This window comes from Vicugna pacos, chromosome 8, assembly GCF_048564905.1.
Source record: "Vicugna pacos chromosome 8, VicPac4, whole genome shotgun sequence".
Taxonomy (NCBI): Eukaryota; Metazoa; Chordata; class Mammalia; order Artiodactyla; family Camelidae; genus Vicugna; species Vicugna pacos.
Window position 1 is genome coordinate 14694386 of NC_132994.1, and position 25060 is coordinate 14719445.

Consider the following 25060-nt stretch of genomic DNA (forward strand, 5'->3'; position numbering starts at 1 on the left):
TAAACCCTAAAATGTTTTTTTTGGACCTTCTAATATATTGGTTTTCATGTATGAAATGAACATTAGTGATCTTTGATCAATTTAAATATATCCCAGGATTATCCTACATAAACTAAAACTAGTCTGTCTTATTTTCCTTTCTACCTGCTTATTATTTATATGTGATATATATTGACTTGTTGGACAATTCATTTTGCTGTGCTGTTTGTCCTTAATTTATGCCTCTAGGATCTTCTCAGAAATAAAACTAAAATAGATATGAACTTTTATTACTTTGATTTTTATTTATATGAGATTATTGAGAACAGGGAAAGGACCTCAGCATTCTCTTAATGGTATACTCAAATATGTGAATATTTACTATGTAAAAAACATCCGGAGACACTTTATTGATTGTTACAGGTAATGTAAATGGGAACACCTGTTTATGTTAAATGAAGGACAATTAAATAATATACTTTTTTTTAACATAATGGTTTATTAACCTTAGGTATGCCTTCCCCCTCCCCTTGCTTTTATTTTTCTCGCCTGTTCCCAGTGCGTCTGTGTCCTTGTCTATTTTTTACTGAAGTACAGTAGTGTTATCTTCACTAAGATGTCTAAAATTGATCATATTTATCATACTTGAAAACTGAGAGTATTTTCTGTATACCTTTGTTTGAAAGTGTAATTGAAGGAATGATTCTTTCCAAAATTAAAATCTGATTTTGTCTCCACGCACTTAGTACATTTTTGTTAGCTCAGTCTATTAGATCTCTACCCCCAAATGTCCAAAACATGTAATTCCTTTCTTTTCCCAAAAATATATTTATTATAAAGTAATCTGAAGCATGATTACGTAGTTTAGACCATACAGCTTATAAATGTATGCAAGTGTGACTGAATTTATAGTGTGAATTCTATTAATATATCATCCATTGTTTTATCATTCTTATATTAAGATTAGTACAGAAATAACAATAATAAGCTAATGACAGTTTTACCGTTTAAGACTTTTTTTTAAAAATGTCTTAATACAAGATTTTTCAAAGGAGAAAAATTGACAATTAAATTCAATTCTGATGGCTGCCTCTAAATTTTGGCATTGTAATATGAAAAATTCTAAAGCTGTGATCTGCTATGGTGAAAGGAGCATGACATTTAGAATCATCTAATCTGAGCTCTTCTACTAACTCCTAAGCTTATTTGCTATAACCTTGGTCAAGTTTTGTATTTAACTTCCCTGAGCCTCAGTTTTCTTACCTTTGAAATAGAGAAAACAACCTCTCTTCATTCAGCACCCACTCTGTGTAAGTAGTGGTCAACTAGGCACACCTAGGTGAACTCTGTCCCTCTCAACCCTGTCTTTCCAGTTAGAAGATACACATTAAACAAATAATTGCACATTTAATTACAGTTGTGTAAATGTATGCAGGAAACTACGGAGTGGTAGGAATCTGACCTGGAGTGGGGCCCGAGGAAGGCTTTCTTGAGGAAGGCTTGTTGGAGTGAAGCTCTCGAGGAATGAGGGTGGAGGAGGTAGGAAGACGAAAGCCCTTGACAGAGGAGGGAGTATTTGCAGAGGCTCTTAGGCAGAAAGGAGCACTGTGCAAGCTGGCCAGGGGAGGCACTGCTGCTGAGGCAGGTAGGAGCCAAGTCTTACAGAGCCTTCTCACTGTACTAAGGCTTTTATTCTTTATCTTAGGAGCAGTGGGAAGACACTGAAGGGAAAAAGGCAAGTGACATAATCAGATTTGTGTATTAGAAAAATTACTCTGGCTGCAGTGTGGAGTGTGGATCTGAGAAACAGAAATGGATGTGGGGAGACAGACCTGCAGTAGTGCAGGTGAGAAGTGGTGATAACATGTACTAACAAGATGGGGGAGTGAAGCCAGGAATGGATGGATTAGCCCTATATGAGGAGGAAAAATCAATAAGATGTAGTAATGGATAAGTAGGGCAATAAGTGATTACTAACATTTATTAAATGTTTACTAAGTGGCAAGTACTAGGCCTGGTGCTTTATATACAGTGTGTTACTTAATCCTCACTGGATCTGTAAGATGTACAACTTAGTCATTTCAGTTACATTGATTTGGAAACCAAGGTTTGGAGAACTTAAATAACTTGCCAAGCTGGAAAGTGGCAGAGCCTTAGCTGACTCAAGGCCAACACCCTTGACTGAAATAGTTATAGGAAAAGTGGAGAGGAGAGGTGGATAAGTTACCAAGAATCACTCCTGGGTTTGTGCCTTCCTGGTGTGATGACTGTGGGGTCATTCACTGAGGCGGGAACACTGCATGAGGCCAAGTTTTGTGGCACCAGAGCATTTGGTGTATATCTCCAATGATCCTCCAAAAGATCACTTTTTAGTGATCTTACTCAGATTCAAATTATGCTCTGACACAGTGATCCAGGGAGTTTGTGATATGTACAGCTTTTGTTTGCTTAAACCAAGCCAGAAAATAGCCGTGATGATTGTACTCATCCTGTCTTTATGGGGAGGGACAGTTAAGCCATTCCAGCTCTGCTCTACTTCAGTAGCTGGTTCATTTTTTGTTTATATTGTAATTAATTGTCTCTTCTCCTCTAGATCATAAACAACTCCTTTTATTCCTGGTACCTAATATGGCACAAAATGTGGGTTCAGTAATTGTTCATTGGAAGAATGTAAGATTAAAAGCAAACATTTAAATACTACTTTACATATTTCAGACAGAAATTTCACATTCATACTCCTGGAGAGAAGACACATTCGATTTCATGTGTAGTTTTTAAAATGTCATTTTTTAGCCTTACATATCTTATTTCATGCATTGTTTAGACGTTAGGAAAGTGATTTCATGAAGTAGATTGAATAAATTGTTAGTAGTTTGAAAACAAGGATATAGATCCTAGAGATTTCTATATATACACACTTTGTCCTCAAGAACCTAAGCCTAAACTATTTGTATGGTGAATAATAAATATTGAATGACTTAATATATTAATTAGAACCGTTTCAGTATTTTTTGTTATCATACATATATGAATCAGTTATAGAAACTGTTAAGATTCAACCAAATAATGTAGATTAAGTTGTGAAACGTGAATTAAAAGTTGTGAGTAAGTCTAATCTGAAACTGATTTCTCTCAAAATATGACCATTTTTAATTTTTAATTCCTAAGATATACATCTAGCTACTCAGCCTTTTGCTCTTTTTAATCTCTACCAGGTATCATCAGTGTCTCTTGAAAATCCTAGTGAAGTGTTTGAAGATGGAGAAAATCCACCAAGCAGTCGATCATCAGAGAGTGGGTTCACTGAATTTGTACAGTATCAAGCAGACCGAACTGATGACACGGACAGAGAACTGAATGAGGGACAGGGGGCAGCTGCCATCCCAACTGGTAGCACATCCTCCGAGACAGAAACGGCCTCCACTGTGGGATCTGAAGAAACTATCATCCAGCCCCCTTCTGTCGTCACTCAGGGGTCAGCCTCCCGAAGTGGGAAGACAGTCCAGAAAACTGCAATGCAGTGCTGCTTGGAGTATGTCCAGCAGTTTCTCACCAGACTTATCAACCTCTACATCATTCAGAGTAACTCTCTTTCTCAGGCTTTGGCTGCAGAGCATCAAGGGGAGCTCAGTCGAGAGCAAGGAGAGACCTTGAAATGGGACAGGGATTCACACGGCGATGTAAAAGAGAGAAACATAAGTAAACAAAAAACTTCAAAAGAATACCTTTCTGCCTTCCTTGCTGCCTGTCAGCTCTTCCTGGAATGCTCAAGTTTCCCAGTTTACATTGCTGAGGGAAACCATACGTCAGAGTTACGTTCTGAAAAATCAGAGACTGGTAAGGTCATTTCTGTTTTATTTCTTTTTAAGTATTTTCTATGGCACGTTTTTTTGTTTTGTTTTGTTTTTTTGTTTTCTTTTTAAGGAGCACTCAGATAATAAAACTGGGTTTTTTTCTTTTTTTAGCCAGTTAATTTTTGAAAGTTATTTTAATTTGATTTTTTAAAATGAAATACTGTCATCATGGGGACATTGATATGTTGGAAAATTTTGTGACTTGATGTCTTTCACAGTTTTCTTGTAAATGAGCAGAAGCTAAGGAAATTAATTCCTTTCTCTGGAGAAAAGTAACGTAACATTTAGATCTACTGATTTCCTTTTTTATGACTAGCATCATCCCTGTTTGCCTTCATTTAAATTTACGTATGTACACACATAGTGCAGTGAGTACTGCATCATGCTTATTAATTAATATACTGTTTTTCAGGACAGAAAGTTGGTTGTATGACTTGGCATGAGAAAAATACATATTAAAGTTTATTTGCATATACTAACTACTGTACATAAAATAGATTTAAACAACAAGGGATAGAAATGTACAGTACCTACTGTATAGCATGGGAAACTATGTTCAATGAAAAAGAATATGAGAAGGAATATATATATATGTAAAACTGAAACACTATGCTATACACCAGAAATCAACACAACATTGTAAACTGACTATACTTTAATTTTAAAAAAAGTTTATGAAATTCTTGTTGATCAATTTTCTTACAGCTCTAGTCTAGGTGAGAAACCATGGTTTTGTTAACAGATCAAGGCTTAAAAGTGTTAGGTAGAGGTGCTTTGTTTTTTGAAATTAACTTGGAAGTGAGGGTATGTGGGAAAGGTTTAGCGTAATGAGCTCTGTTGGCTTTCTTCTTCCGTTTCAGACTGGGAGCATGTGCAGCCTCCACTGTGGCTCCAGACTCTGATGAATGCTTGCAGCCAAGCAAGTGATTTCAGTGTGCAGAGCGTTGCTATTTCACTCGTCATGGACCTGGTAGGATTGACTCAGTCTGTGGCCATGGTCACGGGGGAGAACATCAACAGTGTGGAGCCCGCACAACCCTTAAGTCCAAACCAGGGAAGAGTAGCTGTGGTTATTAGACCTCCCCTCACTCCCGGCAATCTGAGATACATAGCTGAGAAGACTCAGTTTTTCAAGGCAAGTTCTAAGAAATACGTACATGACTAAGATGACACTTGATCTCCTTTACTTAGCAGAGATTTTAAAGATGACGATCAGGCTTAACTGAACCCCTCTTAGTATCATACCACATAGGGAAAGATACCACACTTGATCAGCACTGCTTTGCCAATCTTGTTCCCAGTTCTGTGAGGAGAGAAAAAGATGAGCGTGAGGGGAGTGTGAGGGTCAAGAGGAAAGCTCATTTACACAGTAAAATGTATTTCCAGATAAAGAGGTTGTGACACTTTTGCTTTTCATAGAGGACAAGCTCAGCTCTCCAGAACTCCCAGGAAAAGTTTCTCTCAGTTATCTGATTATTCTTCGTGATGCATGATGTCATTCAGAAAAAAATGCAGTCTTTGATTAGTATCACAACAGTACATATGATATCCTCTACATAGAAAGAACATCAAGTATATTTGACTTAAGCAGTTAGATTCTTGATATATACCCATTAAAAAAATTTTTTTAATATGATTTCAAGTCATTGTGCCCCTCCAGAGAGCTCCCCCTGCTAGGTTAGAGCTGGTTTCTATAATACTGTGGTGGTGAACCCTAAAGATCGTTGGATTTTTGTTAATGCTGTCATAGATCATCAAGTTGGGTTAACACATATAGCACTGAAATACATACAGCCTCTTTTATACGTTATAAGTAGTTTAGATATTTGGACTATGAATTATGTTTTACTTTGCAGCATGTAACCATAAACATTAAATTGCCTTCAATGTGGGATTTATATCCTCTTAAAGAAAATGTATTCTAGCATCACTTTACTGAACATCACTAAAATAGTGAAATGGGTCTTATCTGGGGCCTGTAAAAACTGCTTACATATCTGATGTTTAAAATAAATTTAATTAAAGGACTATCATAAGAGGTTCTAAGAGCTTGGATGACCAGAAAGTGGGCAGGTGGAACGCTACACTTTTAAATCTCATTCCAGTGGCAAAACAAGTAAAAAAGACCTTCTAGGCCTGGCAATCAGAGGCTTGTTTGTACTTAATAGGAAATGTTTGTTTAATAAGTTTTCATTTACAGTTTTGTAACACTGACTTTTACTTTTTTTTTTTTTTAATTAGCATGTAGCTTTAACTTTGTGGGACCAGCTGGGAGACGGGACGCCTCAGTACCACCAGAAGAGTGTGGAACTGTTTTATCAGTTACATAACTTGGTTCCTTCTTCAAGCATCTGTGAGGATGTTATAAGCCAGCAGTTAACCCATAAAGATAAGGTGAATTCTTCTCTTCTTATCCTGTGCCCACCCTACCCCCGTTCCCATTGCACTATCAGGTAAATTAATGAAACTCTAGGAAAATTTCTGCATCTAGTATCTGAATAAGACACAACATAACTTCATTCAGAGTGATCGTCATAGCTTTTTCAAATAAATATATTACATTCATTTTAGAGGAAAGTTCTTTACAAAAGTATCAGTAATATGAAAAATCAAGCAACCCAAAATCAAATATTAGGTTTATTTCTTGGCTCAGGATGCCAGTTGTTGGGTAGTGATGATTAAAGTTGTTGCTGGTCCAAGCTCTTGGGTCGTTTAAAGATGTATTCAGTGGCCTCAGTTATGGAACTGATGAATACATCAACTCACGTACATGAAATGGAATAATGTGTGTTAAGTTACATTTATAAGCTATAGAATGCTAATATGTGATATTATGTTATTTGCATTATAATAAGTATCCAAATAAGGATTTTGTATCCTAATGTATATAAAATGATATAAAAGTCAGAGTAAAGATGGCTGAATTATAAGTGGGCTTGAGAAGAAGTGTCATCATTGTGATTGACCTATTCAGAGTAACTTAATGAATTTTGTGGTTTTTCTGTGTCTGCTCTCTAATATAAATCAAAGATTTTATTAAACAGCTTTTAGGAGTGGATTGGCCTCATTTTTAAAAATTCTGAATGCTCGTTAGTTTGAATGGGCTGTTTTCAGAAAGACATTGTGCTGAGTACATGAAGCATTTGGCAAGGGGGAAGTGGCAAATGAAGGAGTAAATAGAAAAATGAAGTTTATTCCAAGAAAGATGTCAAAATTCTAATTCTGCTTCAACACATTCTTTCAGAATTGTTGAGAAAATTTTAAATAAAGCTTTGTAATAATTTGTTTTATGTTAATTATAAATCTAGGACAAATTACATACTTGTTTACTTGTATAACATTTCATTTTTAAAGAAATGTTGAGTTCTGAGTAAGGATATTATACATCCATGAAAAAAATTAAAATACCTTTTATTACTTACTTTTTTTTCTTTTTAATGTGTTTGTATTGGTTTATGTACAAACATAGGCTTTAAAGGAAAAGCATTTCTTAGGCACACAGAAGCAGCAAGCACTCTAATCTATCACAAACAATTTAGCCTTCAGGTAAAAGATTCCTGATTTCGGGGATCTTTTACTTGAAGGATTCTACAAATGCTAGAGAAAGACTATAAAATTTTTGATAATATCACAATTTCTACTTGATTATATATTAATGCATGTTCCTTACTAATACCAAATGCTGGTCTTTCTAAGTAACTTATTTTTATAGCATTCGATCCATTGTTATCCTAGCACTTAATCCTTTTCAAACAATTCCAAAAGTGATTTAATTTTTTTCTTGAAGAGATAATTTTTTCAGATGTTTAAATTTTTAATCTAACAAGTGTTATAAGTAATGACAAATTCATTTGGGATTAATGTATAATTTCTGGGAGCGAAAGTAAATTTTATAGTGCCATAAAATCAGCTTTGGCTACTATGTATTTATATTAAAATGGGAGGGGGGAGGCTTCCGATACTCAAGATATCATAACATGCACACTTATTAGTTCTTTCCATCCCCTGTTAGAAAATAACCTAATAAACTGATGACCTAGTCTAAACTAAATAATAGTTTATGTGGCAGCATATGATCCTTTAGGTTTAATATTTCTGTATGTGTTAAGTATTTTCTACATTTCTACTTCCATAAAAAATATGGCTTGTTTCATTGTGTAGTGGAGTACTGTGAACATGAACATGATACTCTGTCTTAAACAACTACTTTGATTTTACTAAAATCAGTTAATAAAGAATAATAAAACAATCTCTCATATTTGTCCTCAGAAAATAAGGATGGAGGCACATGCAAAATTTGCAGTTCTTTGGCATTTAACGAGGGACCTCCATATAAACAAGTCTTCATCCTTTGCAAGATCTTTTGACAGGTTGGTTACATTTTATATTCAGATATTACAGTCAGATACCTTAATGTTTCTTTTTTTGGGAATCCTCTGGCTAGTTTCCCTAGGGTAGGAGAGCAGTTTGCAAGTTTTATAAAGAGAATTTATAAATTATTTTTAAAAATCTAAGCTATATTAAAATGCATGGCATTTTCATAATCTGACAGATTTTACCCTCCTAGCTCTGAAGTACCCAGTGCCCCTTCTTTTTGCTGGATGACTTCATCAAGTTTCTGCTATGTGCCAGGTGCCATTCTAGGTGTCAAGGATACAGCAATAGATACAGCCTTCTTGAGTGTATGTTGATATTCAGTGAGATTTCATATAAACAGTAGCTTGTATAAGTGTTTCTCTAGCAATTATTCTCAATCTTCTGCCTGAGCCAGACTGATTAAAATCTACAGCTAAAATACTGACAAACCCTCTTCCTTGGATTCAGAGAACCTATAGCCAGCTGCCTGAGAGTGGTTCTGCTGTTTATCTAGACCACATAGATGACTCATAACACAAATATGAGATTTGCAGTAACTTCTGAGGAGATGCCATTTATAGATAGATTTACATACATTGGCATAAGATAGTAGGCTCACCAGCAAGTCTCAGAGAGGTGGCTCCAAATGTAACTATACTTAAAGCCCCGCCCAGGATCAGATTGGATGTTACTTCCACTGGTGATTTTCAAACAGCATTACCATTTTAAAATGATCTGCTATTGAACCCCTATAATGAACTGGGCCCCAGGCCAAGGTGCTTTACAAATACCATCTCTAATTTAATGACTACCTTTCCTCATCATATAAGTGAGGCAATGAAGCCCCAATGATGTTAAGTGATTTGCCCAAGATCATCCTACATGAGGTAAAGTGGATGGCCCAGATTTGACTCTTGGGTTTTCTGATTCCAAACCATACCTCCCCACCTTTCACAGGTCTTTCCTGGAATTAAGCACATCGCTTTGATCATAAGAAGAATGAGAGCAGAGGAGCATGGACCAACATAGAAGTAGTTCTGACTTACAGGGGGTCTAGTGTTTGGTGATATGAACAGTAATATGTTGCTAAAAGAAGACTAATTCTCTCAGATTTTCTTTCTATTCTTCAGTATTTATCTTATAAAAATGTTGTATATGAAATTTCAAAAAACACAAGTATATAAGAAAGGAAAGAAGACTATTTTCTCCTTTCTCATTGTATCTTCTGAAAGTAGAGATTAAGATTATTAAAGTGCTGTGGTCAAAAGATACTCTGAAGTGTAATTACTTTAAAATAGTTAATTCAAAATAAACACAACTTATAATAATGTTAATTTCAGAGCAATTAGAGTATTTGAATTAAAGTAGGTGTTTTGTTCTTTGTTTTAATTATTGGTATTTATTGTAGGTCACTGTTCATCATGTTAGATAGCCTTAACAGTCTCGATGGTTCTACTAGCTCTGTGGGACAAGCCTGGCTGAACCAAGTCCTACAAAGACATGATATCGCGAGAGTTTTGGAGCCATTGCTATTGCTCTTGCTTCACCCCAAAACTCAGAGGGTTTCAGTGCAGCGTGTACAAGCAGAACGTTACTGGAATAAGGTTCCCTGTTATCCTGGAGAAGAGAGTGACAAGCATTTCATGCAGACTTTTTCCTGCAATAATGGTGAATATCACATGGAAGTAGAACAACTTTATCTAGGATTAAATTATTAAAAATAAATTGTGAGAGGCGAACACAACAGTGATTGTCAAGAGACTCAAACGTGAGAATTTCTCCATGGGTTTATTTTCTCCACTCTGCGTTCACTAGTAGTGCTCATGTGGGCCATGTCAGAATGTACCCCATCAATGACCATCTTAGAGAACTTGGATCTCTGTTTTTAGTTGACTCTTTCAGGGAAGGAATCAGCACAAGTCTGATCAGAAATATTGTTCAGTTTTAACAAATAACCTTTAGATCCTGGTCCTGCAAGGCTCTATAGATACTTCACTGGGAATTTATAGTAGCTTATAATGCACCTTTATACTTCACGTGTTATTTTCCTCATCTGTGCAATGGAAGTGATAATACCCACCTCTCAAGGCTTCACTGTGAGTGTTGGATGTAGTTATGTTTGTGACATCTTTGGTGCAGTGACTGGCATATCATAAGTGTTTGATAAATATTCACTATTATTAGAATAGAGTCCACACTTCACAAATTGTCAAATGATGCCCTCTATAAAACATTGATAGTGGCCCCTTAGATAAGTGTACCTTGGGGACAAAAGACTCAGTATTTCATTTGTATCTTTTGTCAAATAACACTGTGAGGTCAGTAATAAAAAGGTCATTTTACTGAGCAGGCAGCTGATGCTTAGAAGGCTGTGGCTTTCTCAGAGTTCAGCGCTGGTACAAGATGAGGCTAGGACTGAACCGTCATGCTGCTACTTCATCTCTAGTGTGTTTCTGCAGAGCCTTGATTCCTTCCTCCGGTTTCCTCTCCACTGCTTTCCCTGAATCCTCTAAAAACACTCTCTACCCTGCTTATTGCCAGGACTCCTTTGTGTTAGCACTTTGCCTGCCATGATTCCTGCCTGTCTGCTGAATTCTCACCACTCCCCTGAGAGCATTCTCAGGCCTCACCTGTCATGTCATGATGCTTTCCTTGAATTTGAAGCATCTGATTTTGCACTACTTGTATGGAGCTAAGCCTTCTACCTTTTCTAAAAGAATGCCATCAACGTAGTATGCCCCTCAAAAAGTACAGAGATGGATAAATGTCTATGACCCCTTACTTATTTTAAACTCTTAGAGAGAACAGTGATGTCTTTACTTTCCCTTACCCTTCTCTCCTGGTTTAGGGTCTTACTCAAACTAGATAATTTTTAAATGGATGTTGAATTTTATTAAAATCAAAGAGATTATTATTTATATATTAACGATATACTAAACTATTTTAAAAGCTTGTCTTATTTGGGGATAAGGGCAAAGTTTTATATTATCTGTGTTAAATGTGCTGTTCTAATTCAGTTGAATAATGGGCCTTCTATTGTCTATTAAATTCTAGTTAAGTCATCTATATAATTTTCTAACTTAGGTCAAATATTAAGAAATATTTTAATAGGAAAATGTAAGGAGATAATGAAAGTAATGATTAAAAATCTTGTTGAGTCTACATTTCAATTATTTTAATATATTTTATATTTTTTCTTTACTCTTTTTCTCATATGCTAGTAAGCCAGGTACAACTCATTGCATCTAAAGGAAGTGGTGAAAAGACGCTTACCATGGACGAAATAGAGAACTTCAGTCTTACCGTGAATCCATTAAGTGACAGATTGTCCCTTCTGAGTACCAGCAGTGAGACAATTCCAATGGTTGTATCTGAGTTTGATCTTCCAGACCAACAGATAGAAATACTTCAGAGTTCTGACTCTGGGTGTTCACAGTCCTCTGCTGGGGACAACTTGAGTTATGAAGTTGATCCTGAAAACGTGAATGCCCAAGAGGACACCCACATGCCAGACGCAAGCTCCCCAGATGATGATGTTCAGCAGGTCGTGTTTGACCTGATATGTAAGGTCGTAAGTGGCCTCGAAGCAGAATCCGCATCCATGACATCTCAGTTAGAAGTTGAAGGTATGCCCCCAAAGGACAGTGATGCAGATCCAGGCGAGGAGGTAATGAAAAGCGAAGATCAGTCTGCTCAGCAGAGCCAGAGTGCTATGCCGAGTAACGAAGGTTCTCCATTTCTGTCTGTGTCCGCAGAGGGAGGCTGTGAGTGTGTGCCGAATGGCATCTCCAGAAATAGCTCCTCACCTTGCATTTCAGGAAGCACACAGACTTTCCATGACTCTTCTGTTGCTTCTGCAGAAACCAAATCTAGACAGAGAAGTCACAGCAGTATTCAGTTCAGCTTCAAGGAGAAATTATCAGAAAAAGTCTCAGAGAAGGAAACAATTGTTAAGGAGTCAGGTAAACAACCAGGAGCAAAACCTAAAGTAAAACTTGCCAGAAAAAAGGATGATGACAAGAAAAAAACTTCAAATGAAAAACTCAAACAAACCAGTGTATTCTTTAGTGATGGTCTGGATTTAGAGAACTGGTATAGCTGTGGAGAGGGAGAAATTTCTGAAATTGAGAGTGACATGGGTTCTCCAGGATCACGGAAATCTCCCAACTTCAACATCCATCCTCTTTATCAGCATGTGCTTTTGTATCTCCAGTTGTATGATTCATCAAGGACTCTGTATGCTTTTTCTGCCATCAAGGCCATCTTGAAAACTAACCCTATTGCTTTTGTAAATGCCATTTCAACCACCAGTGTAAATAACGCATATACCCCTCAGTTGTCTCTGCTTCAGAATCTCTTGGCCAGACACCGGATTTCTGTTATGGGCAAAGATTTTTACAGTCACATTCCAGTGGACTCAAATCATAATTTCCGGAGTTCTATGTACATAGAAATTCTTATTTCCCTCTGCTTATATTACATGCGTAGCCATTACCCAACTCATGTCAAGGTCACGGCACAAGATTTAATAGGCAATCGAAACATGCAGATGATGAGCATAGAAATTTTGACACTCCTCTTCACTGAGCTGGCAAAAGTCATAGAAAGCTCAGCAAAAGGCTTCCCTAGTTTTATCTCTGATATGTTATCTAAGTGCAAAGTTCAGAAAGTGATTCTTCACTGTTTGCTGTCATCCATCTTTAGTGCACAGAAATGGCATAGTGAAAAGATGGCAGGTAAGAACATGGTTGCTGTGGAAGAAGGTTTCTCAGAGGACAGCCTTATCAATTTCTCAGAAGATGAATTTGACAATGGCAGCACACTCCAGTCTCAACTTCTGAAGGTGCTTCAGAGGCTCATTGTTCTAGAACACAGGGTAATGACTATCCCCGAAGAGAATGAAACAGGTTTTGATTTTGTTGTATCTGATCTGGAACACATCAATCCCCATCAGCCCATGACATCTCTTCAGTATTTGCATGCCCAGCCAATCACGTCTCAAGGCATGTTCCTGTGTGCAGTGATACGAGCTTTACATCAGCACTGTGCTTGTAAGATGCACCCGCAATGGATTGGTTTGATCACATCTACTCTGCCTTACATGGGAAAAGTTCTCCAGAGAGTGGTTGTTTCTGTGACACTACAACTTTGCAGAAATTTAGATAATCTAATTCAGCAGTACAAATATGAAACAGGATTATCTGATAGTAGGTAAGGGCTGATTTTTAATTTTTTTACCCTTGACATTTTTTACGTACATGACTGCTTGATCATCTAGAAAGTCAGTCACAATTTGGGTAAATGAATTAGTGGTTATCATTAGGTTATAAATGGTCTGTTACTTTCACAAAGTAGAAAATTGAGGAAGAGTACCAACAGAAGAATCAAGAGTGGGAAAGAGAAGAAATATACAAACAGGACTCTTTTCCTTTAAGAGCTGAAATTCACTGTGATGCTCTTCTTGACCGAGCTGTCTAAAGTAATAAAAAACTCAGCAAAGGGTTTCCCTGATTTTATCTGTTGTGTTATCTAAGTGCAAATTAACTTCCCACTAAAATTAATTTAAAATAACAGATCTTTTCCCATCTGATTTTATTTCTTATTTTGTATTTTCATGGTTTTGGTGGGGAATTTCATCTGTATCCCCTGATCATGTTTAAAATTAATCTGTCAAAAATTATCCAGATGTTTAATAGACTAACGTCTGGTTTGTCTCCTGTATAACCTCAGGTACTAGATGTAAAATATAAGAAAACTACCTGTATCCTTTAATACTTACATGCCTGCCATTGCGTGCTTGCTAGAGATTCACTGGCTGTAAATATTTGTCTATTTTGTGTAGAATTTAGTATCTGGAAAGAACCTTAGTACATTTAGTGTGACTCAAGTTATTTTGTAGAAGAGGATATAAGAGCTCCTAGTTTATTCTTTTACTCATTTATTTATGTAACATTTATTGAGCACTTAACTGTGTGCCAGCACATACTGGACATTTACTGTTGATAAAGCATGAACTTTTCTTTCACAGAACTTATGTTCAAATGGATACATTTTATTTCAGACCTCTGTGGATGGCATCAATTATTCCACCAGATATGATTCTTACTCTCTTGGAAGGGATCACAGCCATTATCCATTACTGTTTGCTGGATCCTACTACACAGTATCACCAAGTAAGACCACACAAATATTTGACTGCTTTTTAAAAATGATGAGGCCTAGTAAGTCCCCATTTGCAAACCTCAGTAAGTGATAAATTTTTTTTCCCCTGACTTTAATAGCTTTTGGTCAATGTAGACCAAAAACATCTGTTTGAAGCCCGCAGTGGAATCCTCTCAATCCTCCATATGATCATGTCCTCTGTGACACTGCTTTGGAGCATACTGCATCAGGCCGATTCTTCGGAAAAGATGACTGTGGCTGCATCGGCCTCTGTTACCACTATTAATCTTGGAGTCACGAAGGTTAGACAATTTGCACTTCATCCTGGAAGCTTGAGTCTGTTTGAGGGGGACAGTAGAAGCTCAGTGTTAGAGCGCGTGCTTAGTGTGCAGGAGGTCCTGTGTTCAATCCCCAGTGCCTTCGTTAAGGGGGGAAAAAAGTCTATTTGAGAACATTCCCAAAGATTCTGTTCAGAATTTCTGAATAATTCGAGTAGCATTTATGGTACTCTACGTGGTTTATGTAATTAGTTATCAAATAATTCTTAACCATTTTATTGAATCACAAAATTCATCCTTTTTAAGTGTATACAATACAGTGATTTTTTTTTAAGTATTTTTACAGACCTGTAGTACTATCAGCACAATTAATATTAGAACATACCCAGCACCGCAGGAAGATTCTTCATGCCCATGGGCGGTCACTCTGCTCCCAGCCCTAACCGCAATCAGTCACTAATCTGTTTTCTTTGAGGTTCATTCGTACATGTTATAACTTTGTTCCTTTCTTTAGGACATTTCAGGTTGACATTTTAATGTGCAGAGCTCTCCTGGAAAAGTTTAGCAATATGTACAGAGATCTTTCACTTTCAGTCTTTGACCTAGTAATCTACTTTAGTAATGAATTCTAAGGTAATCAAAATTATGCAAATATATATAAATATTCATTATAGCCTTTTAAAATGGCAGAAAAAAGAGAGCTTAAACAATAAGGGAATAGTTAAATTATTCTTTCAGTGGTACATTATGTAGCCACTAGTAATCGTGGTTTGAAGAATTAGTGAATTGAAAAGGCTTAAAAATTTAGTGAAATGGATGTTACATAACTGAACAAATTTTATTTCCAATTATGTAAAAAAAGTTTATCCGTAGAAAAAGGGATAAAGTTCATCTGTTAATAGTGATTATCTCAGGATGGTGAGGTTAATGGTTGATTTTTAAAAATTTTTTTTCATTCTTATAGGTATTTTCCAGATTTTCTACTTTGTATTTAGAGAGAAATTATGTCAGTGTTCGAAAGCATGTTACACCATGGCAAGTTGTCAAATTGATATCCCTCAATTACCTAATCTTGTTCCTAGACCTGACTTCCCAGATCTGGGAGTCACGGGAGCACATCTGGCGCTGTGGGAAAGGGTGAAAATCATTAGAAAATTTTAAGTACGGATGTTTGGATTACATTATGCTTTTTGTTTAATATATTTTGTTTCACTTAAATATAAACCCTTTTTTGAAGAATTTACATCAAACGTAATTGAAATTTCCTATTTTGTGTTTTTGTATTACCTCATTGCAGTGAATAGACTCTTGCATTTGGTTGTTTGATAGTTGCCATTATATAAGGTTTTTTTTTCCCTTTTGAATTAAAATGACTGTGGTTGAGTCTCTTAACACTATTAAAGTTTCCTCTACCATTATTTAGGTAGTGAAACATACAAGTACTATATGTTATTTCAAGAAAAGCTAAAAATGCAGCCTAGTTATTAATGCTTTCATAATTTTTAATTTACTCATTATTTGCTTACTTTTTTTTAGAACTTGAGGCAGCAGATCCTAGAATTATTGGGGCCCATTTCAATGAATCACGGCGTTCACTTTATGGCTGCCATTGCATTTGTATGGAATGAAAGAAGACAGAATAAAACTACCACTAGGACCAAGGTATATGTTTAACCATTTGGTATGTTTTGTTTTTTCATTTGATAAGCACATGGTGAGTGCATGCTAATTTCCAGTTCATTAGTTACAGAGGCGCTGGGATGGGCTGAGTAATGGAAGAGCAACAAGTTTGTCTACAGGTTTAGATAATGATATATTGCCTAAACTTCTTATATATAAAAGGTCTTATGTGAAAAAAGAAATTAGTATGATATTAAAACTGTAGCTATATTTTGCATAGAAATGGGAATATAGTATAGTGTTTTTTAAATAGTAGTCATTCAAGGTACAGAGCAAGAATATGGAGAGAAATTTTCATCTGACTAGGTTTTCATTACGTGACAGCTTGAATAGTTCATTCCTAAGTGTAATTTATGTATTGTCTTTGACTGGAATATATATGTGAAAATTTTGTTGCTTTGTGGGTTTGAAAGCTCCAAAAAGTATTCTATATTGTAAATACTGACTCACTAGAATATTAAGGTTAATAAATAATTTACATTCCTATAAAATAAGACTTGTCTAGCTAAAGGCTTCTGACCTGTTATTTTTGTGTTGATTTCACATAACATGCTGATATTTCTAAAGTAACAAAAATAAACATTCCCACTTACATGACACTATTTTGCATATGAAGATTCAGTAGTAGATAACTACATTGAACAGAATTAAAATCCTGGACTATTTAAAATTAATTAGGCACATGTTGTTTAACATGGCATATTGAACACATGAATTTTTCTCTGCTATCTTCCCAAAAGTGAGCGTAAAAAAATTTTAAACAACAAAACCCACAATGACAAAAAATTGGGAGAGGGAACCATAAAAAAATGAGAAGTATCGACAAAATTTTGCAAAATGAAAAACACTTATCTGAGTTGTAACTGACTTAGTAGAGCAGAGAAAGCTGATATTTAATCTGTGTTGCTGCAAGAGGGGGATTGACTCCCACTGTAAAACTACAGACAGTTTCTGAAAGTAGAAGTAGCAGGTACTTCTAAAAGCAAAGGGTTAGAATGGGGCTGAAATCTGGAGGATTGATGGAAAGTTTATAGTTCCCTTTTTCCCAACCCAAGCAACCACCCACTTCTCCTACCCTACTGCATCAGTAGGCTAGAGTCAAGTTTACTCTGAAACGTTCATCAAGAGAGGCTCTGGATCCAACGGCACAAGGTTCACACAGGCAGAAATTAGACTTTATGCTGAAAACTGGATTCAGGAGAAGTCTGCATAGTGAAAATGGTAATCAGCCTCACCCCAGCAAGATAGTGGGAAGCTATTATGTCCCTTGGGTAGGAGTTTGAGATAGCTATTGAAGTGTTTGAGTCTCCTAACAACAACAACAACAACAACAAAACAACAACACTAGACTGTTGTCACCACACAGGAAGGCTCACCTGTCCAGTAATCTTGCACACAAATGCTTAACTTCCCATCACTTTTTAATTTCTTTTTGAAAGAGAATAGTAACATGGTTGTTAAGAGCACAGACTTTGAACAAATCCCTGGGGTTCGAATCCTGACTTCTCACTCACTGGCTGTATGACCTCAGGGTAGCAATACAACTTCATGGGGTTGTAAGAAACAGAAATGTGTATGTATATACACACACACACATACATACACACATATACACACACCATATATATATATATGAAGAAAATATTACACAAAGTGGGAAAAAACAGTATATGTATACACACACATATATATGGCACTTAGACCAATGCCAGGCATTTAATAAGCACTCTGTAAATATATAGATATAGTTATATTATTACTACATTTAAATATGAATAGAGAGCCAAGGAATACCAGTCACATGAAGAAAGCTTCTAAAAAATAGGCAAAAATCAAAACTAGATAGAGACAGTCAAAAGGAACAATGCAGGTAACAGAAGAAAATGCAAATAATAGTAATGTCCTTCAAGAAGTAAAACCCTATTGCATCCATGGAATAAGAGATTATAAGAAACACCACTGCAAAAATTTTAAATTATCTTGAATAGTAAATTTTATAGCAGAAGCAAAACAAAATCAGTTTGAGAGTTGGAAGAAAAAGTAGATAAATTACCAGAAATAGAATGTAAATTTAGAGATATGGAAACTAGGGGAAAGGAGATTAAAAAATTAGGGAAATGATACTGGAGGCTCAATATCTTTTTGAAGAAAGAAAGAATAGAAAAAAATGAGGGGAGAAAAATAACTGAGAAAATAGTACAAGGAAATTCCCCAGAAATGAAGGAAATGAGTTTCTACAGGCACCGTGAAAAAGATCTACACAAAGATCAGCAAGTAACTTCAGAACACTGGAGATAAAAAGGAGATCTGAAAATCTTCTGAAGAGAAAATAATGGTCATGTCCAGTGGAATAATGAGAAGATTTGTGAGCACAGGATGTTGACTTACATGAAATTAAGATGTAACTGTGTTGGGAGGATAGGGAGAATAGTGTAAGAGAGCTAAATCTTTGTCTTCTAAAGTAGGAAGTCAGTAGATAATGTCTAAAATTGAAGAAAATATCACAGAAAGTGGGAAGAAACAGTAATACTCAGAAATGATAGAAAAGAGCTAAGAGTTGAGCATGGTTTCTTTGGGGCATCTGAAGTGCTAGGGTACTGCTATTTTTTTCTTCAAAGGCTTATTGTCCTATTTGATTTTTTGAAATAATGTACATGTACTATATTGCTAAAAAATAAATGTTACCCAAAGTAGTCAAGGAACATGAAAAGGCCTTTGTGTTGAGAAAAAGCCGTAAACTATTCTCTTAATTCTGTGATTTCTCTTAAAAGATGTATATATACACACACATATGTGGATACACTGATGTGTTATCCAGGTTATTCCTGCAGCCAGTGAAGAACAGCTTTTACTAGTAGAACTGGTTCGCTCAATCAGTGTCATGAGAGCAGAAACAGTTATACAGACTGTGAAGGAAGTTTTAAAGCAGCCCCCAGCCATAGCCAAGGACAAGGTAAGAAGAGCTCTTCTTTGCTTTTGTTTACACTTGTATTTCAGAAATAAACCTGGTAAGTAATATTTTTTGTACAGTAATGTCCTTTTAAATGTAGTACAGGTTGCAGAGATGAGTGCCTGTGCCCTAATAAAAATGATTACTGGTACCTGCAGTGATTTGCTGTTGTGATCACCCCTGTGGCCAGTGAGGAGTGGCTCACTGCTCGTAGCTCTCTAGGTGTACATCTCAGGCAGTCAGGAGCTGTGGGACCTAATTCCTAGGTGAGATTCTTCTGGTCATGTAAAGTAAGGGCACAGAAGCCAGAGCCTGAGGTCTGTTTATCTCAGCTACCTTTTCACGACTTCTTATTGCTTCCTCTTCGGAATGAATGTCTCAAGCCTGTGAACTCCCCACATATACTTAGTTCTAGTCGGTGTCATTTATTAACCATGTACAAACCTGTGCTTTGCACGGGGTACCAAAAAATGAGCAACAGTCTGTGCACTCACAGTGCCCTGGCTCTAGTTAGGCAGACATAAAATCTATAAATTAGTAAAGTTATGGACTTTTCTGCTTTCTCTGCTCTTTGTTCCAGCAACACTAAGAGGCCCTATTTTCTTAAAAAATATTTACCAACTGCAAACATTAGACTTTAAGCCAATGCAAAATAGACCTAAGCACATCCTTAGCAGAATTATGACACATAACTAAAAAATTATTTCTATTGCCTTTCTCTTGAATTGCCAATGGGAAGAGTGTACTATTTGCATGTGTGAAGAGCTGGTGTCCTTATTAACTTTTTAATAATTTCCTTACTATTCGGAAATCACTTCTCTGGCATTTGTGGTAGAATTTTAAATTTGCATCTGAAAGCTCAATTCAGCATAATATTTTCATCATCTGCTTGTGCCAGAGACATTGGGCCAAGTGTGAAGGATGTAAAAATAAATAAGAGCAAATCCTCCACCTGCTAAACTGCTGCCCCTCTGCTCTCAATCTACTGATTCTGAATCCATTTGAAGATACTTGATTTTTCTTTGTGTGGTAAGAAGGGAAACTTTCAAGGCAATAGTTGGTACTGAAAAGTAACAAATGGGGAAATATCAGTGAACATCAGTACCATTTTCTTGCCTATTACTGATTTCGAAGAATGAATGTTTTCTTTTTATTATATGTTATACTCAGCACTGTCTTTAGTTAAAGACTACATTTTAGGCTATTAGGAGTTAGTTCAAATTTGGGACCAAGTACACTGTTTTAACAGAAACATGTGGTAAAATAGATTTAAATTCCCATTTTATAAAAAAAAAAACTCAACCTGATTCTGATAGCACCAGTCAAGCATAGGCTGATTATAAGCATCAACGCTATTTTTATTTCAGAGTAAATGGACCATTTAAAAGTAATGACTAGGATATCAACTTTGAATATGGGGATGAGGGGTTGAGAATCTTTTGATTCCTTCTTTCCATTTTCAGCTTTTTAAGTAGCTGTTGTGTTGTATTTTCCCTACTACATGGAAGAGAGCTGTGGGGTTTTTTAATGACAACCAAGTGCTTGATTGTGTTTTCTTTAATTTTTTAATTTAAAATTGAAAATAAAATACAGAGAAGTTGCAACTGTGAAAAAGCAAAGGCAGCATTTTTCTTCGCTACAAAACTGATTTCTTTTGTTTATAGAAACATCTTTCTTTGGAAGTCTGCATGCTTCAGTTTTTCTATGCTTATATTCAAAGGTAAGATTACTGATGTGGCTCTCTCCTCACTTAATTTAGTAATGTGTGAAAGTTAGGAAATATAGGAGAAAAGCACCTGAATTCTTTCAGGAAGTTGCTTTTTTTACCCTCTAAAACTGAAAGAATAAATGCTGGAAACAGAAAAACATTGCTTATGGATTTATTAGTAAAAGTCATTGGTCTTTTAATGACCCAATCATGCAGATCCTACAAACTGAAAGACCTAAGTGTATTAAAAATACACTGAGTATTAAAACACCGAACTATAAGAAAATCATTTAAATGTAAATGAAAAGCTAAACCCTACTCTTGAAACCATGTCCCTTGTCACTGAATCCATTATTTTGATATAGGTGAACATGTGGTAATCTCCTATGATTTTTTTTTTAATGTTAGGAATGATGGTGTGAAAATATCTTCTTGTTATGGTACTCCAGTTTTACATTTAGCTGGCATCTGAACAGAAGTTAGTTGACTTGAGTTTTAACAACTTCTTACTCAAGAACCTGAATCTTACTCTTACCTTATAGGGTAATTTCCATTTTAATCATCCAGCTTGGCATCAGTTGTGATCTGTGACCAACATTTATAAAGTTAGGTTAAACTGGTTGTGATTTAGAGCAAGGACTTCCTAATATCTGAATTTAGATACGTAGAGGTGTTAGGGTTAAAGTCAGCCTGAAACAAAGATAATCGTAATTTCGTTAGAGATGAGAGACTGATATTCAGGATAGATTGATGGACCTCCAATGAGATAGAGACTGAGAGGTGAACGTAAAAGACCTCATAGAAGAGAGAAGTGGAGTGAATAGGAAAGGGAGTAGGGAACTATGATGTCAGTGATTAAACTGAGATTCATTACAGTTGTATTTAATTTTGAGAGTTCATGTGATTAAAAACTGGTATTTCTATAGCAAAATCTAGGCTAATAAATCACACGTGGTATTTTAAATGTGCTTAGTTTTCTTTTCACATGTAATATTAGTAGAAAATATAAAGCTTTTAGAATGTTCCATCACAGTCTATAAAAATTTAGGAAATGTTTCAGAGAAAGTAGTAGAAAATTTTATGGTAAAGGCTGTGGGAAAATATAAAGCAAATTAAAGTTTACAGTGGCTTTCTGTGTATATATACAGACCATATTTATCTTGCAGAATTCCAGTGCCCAATTTAGTGGATAGCTGGGCATCATTGTTGATACTTCTGAAAGACTCCATACAATTGAGTCTTCCGGCCCCAGGGCAGTTTCTTATACTTGGGTAAGCAATTTCACTTAAAAATATTATTTCCAATGATAGAATAATGTTCATTGTCTAATTGCTGAATAACAGATGTTTTGGGTGACCATGTGATCTTTCTGCCTTCCCAAAGGATTCTCAAGGTACAGAGGTAGATATTTAATATGAGGCGTATTTAAAAGAAAAAAAAAAGTGAAGGGGAATGCAGAGGGAACAGTGTGTATTTATACGTACACAGAATGTAAATGTGCTAACATAAAACTGTTGCATGAGTAGTTACTTAGGAGAAAGTGTGGGATTGAAAGGGGCAGGAGTGCGTGGGAAGGCGGAAGGGGAACTTCATAGAGGAGGATCATTTGAGTTCAGGGCCCTGAACGTAAACAGGCTTGGAAAAGTCATTTTCTCTCTGCTTCTTGTTGTTTCCTGATCTGTGTTAGTAATTTGCATGATCTGGTAAATTCCAGTCACCCTTTCTTAACTCCAACACCACAATGTCATGGACAATGTCTTTTGCTCTCCATTATTCTTGGTTTCTAGTATGTCCCCAAGAAATATTTGCTCAGTGAATGGAGGTAGTGTGAGCAGGAAGGGAGGGGTACACTGGGCAAGGTGCTTTGTCTGCTTTGGCTATGTAGTAGGGCACAGCCGTGGAATGCAGGTGGATGGAAAGGGAGATAGGAGCTAGAATGCGGAAGGAGTTTGCAATTTAGTTAAGAAATTTGGTCTTGGATGGGGGTGGAAGTCATTGCAGGTTTTGAGGAAAGACATGACTGGCAAGTTAGTAGTAGAGTGGATCAGAGGGGAAAGACGATGGAGTAGGAATTCTGGTGGGAGGTAGGAAGTTTGGGTGCTGTTGGTGATGAGACTGAATTAACAGGACAGAAAAAGAAGGAAAGAGGCTAGCAAAGGACAGAAAAGCAAACGTCAGAAAGTTCACACCTATAGTTTGAAAAGAACTGCTTAAGACATAAGAGGGGAAGGAAAGGGAATAAACTTTTCTCCAGCCTGTTTACATTACCGCATATGGTCAACATGTTACCACACTGAATGGATGTAAATTCAGCCATGTGCAGAGAACTTGGACCTTTTAGTCAACCTCTGTAGCTTTGATGATGATTTTATATATGTAGTTGTGTGATTCTAGATACAGAGGCTTAGCTTCTCAGTTGTCCTTAAGGAAACTAGTGATTCTGGTTTGGCAACCAGTGGTGTAGAAAATGTTGAGGTGGAGGGGAGGGAAGGGACGGGTTCTTTTGTAAAGTTGTCTAAAGTTTTCTGGTAGATGTGGGAAGGTAGTCTTCCACGAGGAAGCAGAGGGGAGATGGAGGGACAGTGATGAGGGCTGGAGGAGAGCGATCACCCTGCAGAAGGTGAGGAGCCCTGTGTGCCCAGCCCAGCCCAAGTGAGCTCTACCGTCTTGCTCACGAGTGTCGGGGATCATGATGATCCCTAGACATCATTCTGTTTTCTAAATCAAAATGTTAAAGGAGTTTTAGACGTTGAACGTGTAGTGAAAAGAGCAGTGGACTCTGCAATTCCTGGACAAAGGTTAAGATAACTAGTGCGTATGATAATTTTAGTGATGAGAGATAACTGTAAACACTGGGAATCAAACAACATTCTCATAAGATTTTTGATTCTTATCTTCTGATCTCCAGTTCTGACCCTCATCTCTGAGACCCCGGGTACGTCAGTAAACCTCTCCATGGCTATTTTCCCATCTGTCAGGCCGGAATAATAGTACCTGCCTTACCTACCTCTGTGTTGTTGTAAGGCTCAACAAGGGACTATATGGACACTTCTTTGAATCATCACAGATACCCTGCTGGCTAATTTCATTAAAAATTAAAGCCATGTATTACGACTTTTAGCTTCTCCCCCACAAGATTTTACTGTTTCCTCATCCATTTTTTTCTTTCTTTCTTGTTTCTCAGATAATGAAAGATCCTACCTCCTTCTCAATTTGTGTATACTCTTGAGTGTTTAAATTAAAAGTTGGACATTTTCAGATATACTAGAAAATTATATTTTTTAATTTCTGGTGGTTTCATTTTTCCCCCAGCCATTCCACTTATCCTCTAAAATTTCCTAATTACAAAATAGAGGTCGATGTGATTGTTATTCCATGTAACTTTACATATTACTTTGGAAATAATTATGCATATAATTTATCTTAATAAAATCAAGTCAAGGTGAATACTGAGTGGAATTTTAGCAAACAGTGGAAATGAATTTTTTTCCATTCATGAAGTATTTTTAATCTATTATACATACACACAAGATAAGAAATCATTTTTATATTATAATTTAAGATTGGTGGGATTTTAGAGTTTTCTTTAAATTTTTTGTCAATGTGTAAAACACATACAGAAAACATGCAAATAATAAGTTCACAATTCCACAAGTTATTACAAAGTGATATACCAACTGTACAATCAGAAACCTAAATTAAGAAACAGGACACCATATGTCCCCTCAGGTCCCCTCCCAATTAGCTGTCCTTTCCCTTCTCCCCAAGATAACCACTACTCCGACTTCTAACACCACAGATAAATTTTGCCTTGTTTTTGAGCACTAAGTATATGTAAATACCTTATTTTGTGTCTGCTTCTTTCACACAGCACATGTTTGTAAAATTTATCCATGTAATGTCACATAGCTATAATTTATTCATTTTCATTGTTTAGTATTTCATTGTATGAATATGCTGCAGTGTATCTCTTTTGTTGCTGGACGTTTGGGTTCTTTCCAGGTTTGGATTTTATAAAAAATGTTATAAATACCCATGTACAGGTCTTTTCTTGTGCATGTTTATGCATCTCACCTGAGTCACAGGATACCTA

The 25060-nt window shown here is 36.2% G+C and overlaps 1 protein-coding gene across 5 annotated transcripts in view; it reads left to right on the forward strand.

The window, feature by feature from the left end:
- DOP1A (DOP1 leucine zipper like protein A) overlaps positions 1-25060 on the forward strand; it is an 86094-nt gene that overhangs the window by 48089 nt on the left and 12945 nt on the right. For 3 of the 5 annotated variants that reach the window (XM_072965543.1, XM_072965545.1, XM_072965546.1), the window contains exons 14-25: positions 3195-3816; positions 4694-4968; positions 6075-6227; positions 8103-8203; positions 9598-9857; positions 11411-13400; positions 14218-14362; positions 14471-14653; positions 16166-16291; positions 19128-19262; positions 20924-20979; positions 22134-22238. In XM_072965543.1, the coding sequence (XP_072821644.1) occupies positions 3195-3816; positions 4694-4968; positions 6075-6227; positions 8103-8203; positions 9598-9857; positions 11411-13400; positions 14218-14362; positions 14471-14653; positions 16166-16291; positions 19128-19262; positions 20924-20979; positions 22134-22238 (4151 nt within the window). The remainder of the gene's footprint in view (positions 1-3194; positions 3817-4693; positions 4969-6074; positions 6228-8102; positions 8204-9597; positions 9858-11410; positions 13401-14217; positions 14363-14470; positions 14654-16165; positions 16292-19127; positions 19263-20923; positions 20980-22133; positions 22239-25060) is intronic. The other 2 variants (XM_072965544.1, XM_072965547.1) reach the window with 1 other exon arrangement.